Here is a 9,593-nt window from a genome sequence, read left to right on the forward strand (position 1 = left end):
CGTGTTTGAGGTTATTGTCTTGCTGGAAGATCCACTTGCAGCCAAGTTTCCGCCTCCTGGCAGAAGCAACCAGGTTTTGATACCGGGTAAAGTTCATGATGCCGTTGACCTTAACAAGTGTCCCAGGACCAGTGGAATCAAAACAGCCCCATAACATCAAATATCCAGCACCATATTTTACAGTAGGTAAGGGGTTATTTTGTGCTCATGCATTCTCATTCCCACTATAAACCCACCACTGGTGTGCGTTGCCAAGGTGATCTATTTTCATCTTTCTCTTAGCAACAGATGTAACGTTTGTTTTAAATTCTCACTCATTAAAAATCTGAACTAATCAATCAACACATGCTTTTCTTTGTGAAAATGTTAATATAATATTATTAAATAGACACAAATTATAAGTTCCCCGAACTTCGTTACCCACTCCAGTCAGCAGATGGCGATGTGCGTCTTTCAGGCGACGCTGCTAGTGTGACGTGTAATCTAGTGGACGGAACACTTCTTCAACAACTGCAGCCTGCTCGGTAGCTTGCTAGCCAACATAGTCGAAACGTTCAAGCTCTTTAGACAATTTCGTTGTTTATTTGCCACTATGTTTTAAACGCACTTCTGTGTAAACAACTAGTTACCCCATTTAATTTAATATTGACGTTGTTGTCAGCTAGCTGGCTGGTAAAGTTAGCAGTAGTTTAGCTAACATCCCTGACCATGAGTTTACTAAGCTACTCTCCTGCTAAAGAAGAGGTCTGCTGGACGGAGAAAGGATCTATCGTGAAAGACGAGAGTGAAGAGCAGGCTGTTACCGTCAAAAAAGAAGTTAAGGACGAGGCTGTTACAGTGAAAGAGGAGAAGGATGTTAATGTGAAAGAAGAGGAAGAAGCGTTCAATGTGAAAGAGGAGCAGGATGTTAATGTGAAAGAAGAGGAAGACTCGTTCAGAGTGAAAGAGGAGGAGGATGTTACCGTGAAAGAAGAGGAAGAAGCGTTCAGAGTGAAAAAGGAGGAGGATGTTACAGTGAAAGAAGAGGAAGACGTTTTTGGAGTGGAAGAGGAAGAGGGGGAGATTACTGTCACATTGGAAGAAGCAGAACAGAACACTGGAGATCTGATTAACACCAGTAAATACAGTGAGTACCATCTTAAACAGAGGAACAAACTCTGAAGTTGTTGAACTAATGTGTGATTTTGAAAAGGCGTTCTACACTTGGATATGTTGTTCTGTCCTGTAGGAATTGTTAAAAATGTCCGTCTGTGATTTTTGAACTTTTCCTGTTGAAAAGCGATATATATAAATACAGTAAACTACGTACACTAAAGAACTACACAGTGTTTTTTTTAGACACAACTGCAAACATCAAGGAACAGGGCATTCAAGGAGTTGGTTTGATGGGAAGACACGATGTCATCGGCTAGCTCGGGACTGGCTCATGTGAACTATAAATCCGGAAGCTGTGTTACAACCTGGTCTCAGAGCCGTTCGTACTATTCTGTACATAAATCCGGAACGCTCCATTTCGCTCCGTTTCGTATGGTGTGGATTAATTTATGGATGTCCATCAGCCAATTCGTATGGTATGTAAACGTACAAAATATTACGAATTTACAAAACATATGATATGTTATGAATTCTAGCTAGGTGTCTAACATTAGCTAGGCTAGGGGTTAGGGTTAAGTTTAGGAGTTAGGTTAAAGGGGAAGTGTTAGCTAACATGCCAAGTAGTTGAAAAGTAGCTAAAAATGTAGTAAGTAGTTCAAAAGTTGCAAATTAGCTAAAGTTGTCCGTGTTGAGATTCAAACTCACAACCTTTGGGTCGCTAGACATTCGCGTTATACGCCCACCCACACCGATCAACCACCCTACCTTCATTTCTGCCTTAAGCAACCATCTGTCGTCTGTAACCATACCAAACGTAACATTATCATACTAAATGGAGTGTCCAACTTATTTCAGTGTCCCGGATTTATGTGTACCATGTTACGTGTAGTCTATGAGACCAGGCTGTGTGTGTTTAGAAAGTCAATCATTGCTTTAGATTTTTAGCTTTTCGAAAAACAGCGAGAAAGAATCCTTCAAATTAAAAAGATACACATTTTACATTTTAAGTCATTTAGCAGACGCAAAGAGCGACTTACAGTTAGTGAGTGCATACATTTTTCATACCGGCCCCCCGTGGGAATCGAACCCACAACCCTGACGTTGCAAGCGCCATGCTCTACCAACTGAGCTACAGGATACACTGTAGCAGTTTTGTACAGATCCATACAATTGTTGGTGCTTCCATCCAACGAAACTACACTTCTGCCTCCCGAGTTACACTTAGAACACACCGACGGTGTCATTGCGTTTTGGCAACACCAGAAGTACATTAATTTCCAATGGAACGCTGCGTTTGCCTCGCTGCATTGTGTTGGAGAGGCAGTTGCAGTGCGTTCTGTGTGGTGCGTACATTGGATTTATCGAAAGTATGCGTCAAACTGTATGTGTAAACGGGTTGACAGAAATGGTAGCAGAAGGTGAATGTTGAACTTTTGTTGCACACATATCCAGATGACGCTGCGTACTATTTTGCACAGTGACACAGTCGGTGTGTTCAAAGCGTTAAGCTTACACACAGGAGCTAGATAGATCATTTTCACAGGTTGGTCGCCTCTTGTCTTCCATCGGGTAAACACACACACTGTAACATGGCCGTATAACTAACTAACTGTATAACTAACCCCATAAAGATGTGTATCTTTTTAATCTTTTTAAAATGTATTTATGATTATTTCTTGCTGATATGAAAAATAAGGCCCTTATGCTTCCAAAACCGTACTGCAAGAGACCCGTGTTAATGTGAAGAGGTCTTCGTCCAATGACTCTTATGTGTAATGGTGAGCCACGGGAGAGCATATTTAGCATGTTTTTGTTAATCATGATTTCATTCATGGTTTTTCTTAATCATTGTACATCAGGATGAATTTAGAAGTGTTCAGAAAACATTTTCTAAAAGAACTTAAAGAGTCATGATCAAGCGAAGCGATGCGTGTTCATGTTCAGACGGAGCGTCGGGGCTCTTAACAAAACTCCCCCGTACAGAAGAAGCCTTCTTCCAACGACTCTGTGTAACGTAATGGAAAGATCAAAGGGCTAACCCTCTGTCTAAATTGTTGCATTCTACTGAAGTTTGAATATGTTGTTCTGTATTATTTGTATTCGTTTAGGATCCCCAGTATCTGTACTGTAGGAATTGTTAAAGCTACACTGTAAAATGTGTGTACATTTGACATTTACGTCATTTAGCAGACGCTCTTATCCAGAGCGACTTACAGTTAGTGCATACATTATTATTATTTTTATTATTTTATTTTATTTTTTCATACTGGCCCCCCGTGGTAATCGAAGCAAACGCCATGCTCTACCAACTGAGCTACCTCCCTGCCGGCCATTCCCTCCCCTACCCTGGACGACGCTGGGGCCAATTGCGCGCCGCCCCATTGGTCTCCCGGTTGCGGCCGGCTACAGCAGAGCCTGGATTCGAACCAGGATCCCTAGTGGCACAGCTAGCACTGCGATGCAGTGCCTTAGACCACTGTGCCACTCGTGTACCGCCCAAGAGTCACCAACTAAATGCATGAATCAAACGCATTGATTTAATACTGTGGTACATCCTATTGAAGGAAAAATCCACCAAAACCACTCATTCCTTTCATTTATAAATAACACTAATATGTGAGAATAATTTTTTTGTGAACACATGTTTCATTTTGCCGTTATAATAAGGTTGTTAGCAACAAGGAAAATCGTTGTGGAAATCTGTTGCAGCTCAAGTCCACACAAAAAATCCACAATGCAATGCTCTCTCTATGGGCTGGCTGGCTAGCTAGCTAGCAAACGTAACTACACACAGTAATACCATAGACAATATTAGCATGTGAAGTAGCTAGTTAGCTGTAAAATCGCCTAAACAAACTGCACTATCAATTTAGGGGGTCTACAATCTCATGAGTGGAGTTTGACATCCGCAATGGCAGATATACTTTAGAGGAGATGGGGAAACATTGGCCATGCTACGTCGATGTGCCGCACGGTGCATTATGGGCGATTCAATAATAGAGTTTAACATGATTTTTGAATGACTACCTCATCTCTGTACCCCACACATACAATAATATGTAAGGTCCCTCAGTAGAGCAGTGCATTTCAAACACAGATTCAACCACAAACACCAGGGAGGTTTTTCCAATTGCTCCCAAACAAGGGCACTTATAGGTAGATGGGTTTAAAAAAACATTTTGAAGTTATTAATTACACTTTGGATGGTGTATCAATACACCCAGTCACTACAAAGATACAGGCGTACTTCCTAACTCAGTTGCCGGAGAGGAAGGAAACTGCTCAGGGATTCCACCATGAGGCCAATGGTGACTTTAAAAGAGTTACAGTTTATTGGTTGTGATAGGAGAAAACTGAGGATGGATCAACAACATTGCAGTTACTCCACAATACTAACCTAAATGACAGAGTGAAAAGAAGGAAGCCTGTACAGAATAAAAAATATTCCAAAACATGCATCCTGTTTACAACAAGGCACTAAAGTAAAACTGCAAAACATAGGGCAAAGTAAGTCACTTTTTGTTTGGGGCAAATCCAACGTCACTGAGTACCACTCATCATATTTTCAAGCATGGTGGTGGGTGCATCATGTTATGGGTATGCTTGTCATCGGCTAGGACTAGGGAGTTTTTCAGGATAAAAAGAAACAGAATTTTGCACAGGCAAAATCCTAGAGGAAAACCTGTTTCAGTCTGCTTTCCACCAGACACTGGGTGACAAATTCACCTTTCAGCAGGACAATAACCTAAAACACAAGGCCAAGTCTACACTGGAGTTGCATATCAATACGAGTGCCTTATTTACCGTTTTTACTTAAATCGGCTTGCCATACAACCAACTTGGTAGAACTTGAAGAAATTAAAAAAGAATAATGTGCAAATATTGTACAATTAAGGTGTGCAAAGCTCTTAGAGATTTACCCAGAAAGACTCACCGCTGTAATCGCTGCCAAAGGTGATTCTAACATGTATTCACTCAGAGATATCATTTTCAATAAATATACTAAAAATGTCTAAAACATGTTTTCACTTTGTCATTGTGTGTAGATGGGGGGAAAGGAAAAACATATATTTTATCCATTTTGAATTCAGGCTGTAACACAACATGTGGAATAAGTCAAGTGGTATGAATACTTTCTGAAGACACCGTAGGCTACTTTTCAGGGCCAATATCATGCTTAATGAAAGACATGTAAAATGATGGCCTACATTATCCACTGACATTCACAGGCAATGGACTGGACACATGGACGTTCTACTGGTGAAAGGAGCCTAAAGGACAGTCATACCCTCTGATAGTGAGGACAGTCATACCCTCTGATAGTGAGGACAGTCATTCCCTCTGATAGTGAGGACAGTCATACCCTCTGATAGTGAGGACAGTCATACCCTCTGATAGTGAGGACAGTCATACCCTCTGATAGTGAGGACAGTCATACCCTCTGATAGTGAGGACAGTCATACCCTCTGATAGTGAGGACAGTCATACCCTCTGATAGTGAGGACAGTCATACCCTCTGATAGTGAGGACAGTGCTTGTTTTCTACTATTTCACTTCATTAATGTTCAGAAAATATCTGATTTTCCATTTTAGTACCCTCATGGCACAGCGTTGCCTCAAGTGGGTTTACATTGTTTTATTTGATTATTATTGATACATTATCAGAAAGCCTAAATCTTCCCCAAAAATAGGATGGAATATAAATAAATAAAAAGAATATTTAACAACAAAAAAAAAAAGTGCAGTAAAATGTTCCATTTTAGTAGAAAACCAACCATTTGCCACTACGTGTCCTTAGAGCAATTAAAGAGAGATTCCATATAAATAAATAAATACATGTTTTCCATATACAATAATAAATCACCAAAATAAGTTCTATAAATATTTGTATTTTACATACAAAATGGCTCTAACAGTTGGAAAGGAAGAGGTTTATATAAATCCCCTCTGTTACAAACCAAATGTTAGACTAGAAACATGGGGTAATAATGACTAGATGATTGTTTCCAGTGGAGATTAGTTTATGAATTGCCTGGCTTGGCTGGGGGACAGTGGATGTATAGGAATAATTCAAATTGAACTTTTAACAGGCTTTACCTGCGATTTTCTAACGGCTATCAACAAATCAGAATCCAGAATCCAAATTGACCATTTTATAATGAGGGATCTAGTCTGGATTAAACCTCATAGGAAAACAGTTTAATCATGTATAGGTTTCATTCATGTCTCTCTGTTTAATAAAATAATCTGTTTATCTTTGGCAGGAGAGAAACCAGACTCTCACTCTGACAGCGGGAAGAGTCCTTCAGGGAATCCAGACCCAGAGATTCCCAAACCAGCGACACAACACAACTGCTCCCAGTGTGGAACGAGTTTTAAGTGGTTATGTAAGCTCAAAGAACATGAGAAAACACACACAGGAGAAAAGCTCTTCCAATGCTCCCAGTGTGAAAAGAGATTTACCCGGTTAGGAAATCTGAAAAGGCATGAAGGAATAGCGCACACCGGAGAAAAACCCTACCACTGCTCTCAGTTAGGGTATCTGCAAAACCATGAGAAAATACACTCTGGAGAGAAGCCTTACCCCTGTTCCCACTGTGGAAATAGTTTTACACGGTTAAGGCACCTGAAAGAGCATGAGAAAACACACACAGGAGAGAAGCCTTTCCAATGCTCCCAGTGTGGAAAGGGTTTTATAGCGTTAGGGCACCTGAAAGCGCATGAGAGAATACACACAGGAGAGAAGCCTTTCCAATGCTCCCAGTGTGGAAAGAGTTTTAACCAGTCATCACATCTGAAAGAGCATGAGAGAACACACACAGGAGAGAAGCCTTTCCAATGCTCCCAGTGTGGAAAGGGTTTTATAGCGTTAGGGCGCCTGAAAGCGCATGAGAGAATACACACAGGAGAGAAGCCTTTCCAATGCTCCCAGTGTGGAAAGAGTTTTACACGGTTGGGGAACCTGAATGAACATCAAACAATACACACAGGAGAGAAGCCTCACCATTGCTCCCACTGTGGAAAGAGTTTTGGCCGGATAGGGAGCCTTAAAGAGCATGAAAGGACACATACAGGAGAAAAGCCTTTCCAATGTTCCCAGTGTGGAATGAGTTTCACCCATTTAGTGAACCTGAAAAATCATGAAGGAATACACACAGGAGTGGAGAAGACCTACCACTGCTCTCAGTGTGGAAAGAGTTTTACCCAGTTATGGAACCTGAAGAAACATAAGAGAATACACTCTGGAGAGAAGCCTTACCTCTGTTCACATTGTGGAAATCAATTTAGGTGGTCATGGGACCTGAAGGAGCATGAGAGGACACACACACGGGAGAAATCTTAACATTGCTCCTTGTGCGGAAAGGATTTTACAAAGTTAGGGAACCTAAAAGAGCATAAGAAGTAACACACAGGAGAAAAGCCTTACCAATGCTCCCTGTGTGGAAATACTTTTACCCAATTAGGAGGCCTGAAATATCACAAGAGGACACACACACAAAAAAATACCTACCACTGTTCTCAGTGTCAAAAGACATTTACCCTGTTAGGGAACCTGAAAAAACATGAGAGAATAGACACACTCAGGTGAGGATAAGACCGTCCACTGCTCCCAGTGTGGAAACAGTATAGGTCAGTTAGGGAACCTGAAAGAGCATAAAAAACACATACAGCAGAGAAGCCTTAAGACTGCTCTAGTTGTGGAAAGACATTTTCCCAGTCAGAGGACCTGAAATCACATGACAGAATAGAGGCTGTGTTGTGAAATGTGTGTTTTATTTATGCCACATGAAATCATATTGTTTAAATGAAATCATATATTGATGGAACACAATTATGAACCCTTAGGTGTTCATTTTAATATGATTTGGATATTTTCAAATGTTAATTATAAATGGATGAGTAGAATGTGTATTTTCTTTATTCTAAGCTTAACCTCTCATGGGCGTGGCCAAAGAGCTCTATTTTCATGTCATCAGACCACGCCACCGATTCTAATCCAAGTGCCAATGCCGTTTAGCAAACTCCATTCGTTTACAATTTGTTGGATGACGGTAGTGCGTTTTGGCATCAAAATAAGGATGCAGGAGCAGAAAAGAACCCCAAACCTACTGTCAAATATGGTGGAAGATCTTTGATGTTATGGGGCTATTCTGCTTCCACTGGTCCTGGGGCCCTTGTTAAGGTCAATGGCATCATCAACTCTACCAAGTACCAGAACATTTTAGCCAAAACACCTGTTTGCCTCTGCCAGGAGGCTGAAACTTGGCCTCAAGTGGATCTTCCAGCAAGACAATAAGTCCAAGCAAACATCAAAATCCATAAACAAATTACACTCCGTTCTCTCTGAGCTGTGCAGCTTTCCCAGTACTGCCGCGCAGAAGAAATACCAGCCCACGTAGAGATGCACGAGATTGAACTTCACTGAACTTTTTACTTTGGCCCGTTAGCCCAACGTTTCCCTCTACTGTGGGGATTGTGATTATTAGCCCCTTTCAATGCAACATACCAGAACAATCGAACTATGCAAGACTTAGTCTGTGCTTTTGTTTTAGGCAGAGAGCATCGGAGGAGGATTCAGTTGCACTGAAAAGACAGGAGCGGCCCTGAGTAGTACTTATTCTGAGATCAAAGCATGTAGCTGCACATTTGTTCATATTCTTTGCTAGTTATTGAGTTATTAGCCCAGTGCTAGCTCATTTCTGGATCAGCCATGGCGAGTGATGGCTTCCTACGTGTACATTTCTAGCCATCTTTGAAATGCAAGTAAGATAAAATAGCTTTTTTTATATCTTAAAGGGAGGCTTTATTTATTATTATTTTTTTTTATTTTTTTTGACTGTAATATATGGGTATGGGAATAATAATGAGTTTTATTTTATAAAGTGGTTTCTTGCGTCATACATTCCAACAACATTTTCAGTCACCTACTTGTCTGAAGGCTAAAAGGGTTCATGTCAAGCCCTGCATGTTTTCATAAGTCCCATGGAATGTAGCCTACATTGGACACCACACATTAGCTGCTACTGTAGGCTGAATGATAGAACAGCTATTTCCATGTTAAAATGTTATGGGATGCATTTTCTCCATTGTTTTTGATGGTAGGCCACTCTGGTTGGCCTACATTATGATCCAATAGCCACAGTAGCCTACTGGGCCACTGTTAAAACTGGAACTTAAAGCGGATACAGCCTCAGTGTTCACAGTAAACGCGCGGCGCAACGTTAAAGTTTGCACTCAGCAGACCTAAACTTTGCTCAGTGCCTACATTTGTTGGAGGTAACTTGCTCTGGTGAGAAGCCTTACCATTGCTCCTAATGTGGAAAGAGTTTTAACCAGTTTAGACCATTTTAAAATTACACGAGAGGACACAGGAGAAAAGCCCTACCACTGCTCCCAGTGTGAAGCGTTTCACCCAGTTACAGCAACTACAATCACAATACAGGACACACACACAGGACAATCTACCACTGCTCTCATTGTGGAAAGACATTTTCCCA

The 9,593-nt window shown here is 41.0% G+C and overlaps 1 protein-coding gene across 1 annotated transcript; it reads left to right on the top strand.

Annotated features, from left to right (window-relative positions):
• The first annotated feature begins 548 nt into the window (after window positions 1–548).
• LOC311124849 (uncharacterized protein) lies at window positions 549–7,592 on the top strand. The gene is made up of 2 exons (XM_084198953.1): window positions 549–1,126; window positions 6,360–7,592. Exons 1-2 carry the CDS (start codon window positions 709–711, stop codon window positions 7,436–7,438), a joined length of 1,497 nt encoding a protein of 498 aa, XP_084055079.1. The 5' UTR covers window positions 549–708; the 3' UTR covers window positions 7,439–7,592.
• The last annotated feature ends 2,001 nt before the right edge of the window (window positions 7,593–9,593 follow it).

This window comes from Coregonus lavaretus, assembly GCF_964263955.1.
Source record: "Coregonus lavaretus genome assembly, contig: HAP1_SCAFFOLD_106, whole genome shotgun sequence".
In the NCBI taxonomy this organism is placed as follows: Eukaryota; Metazoa; Chordata; class Actinopteri; order Salmoniformes; family Salmonidae; genus Coregonus; species Coregonus lavaretus.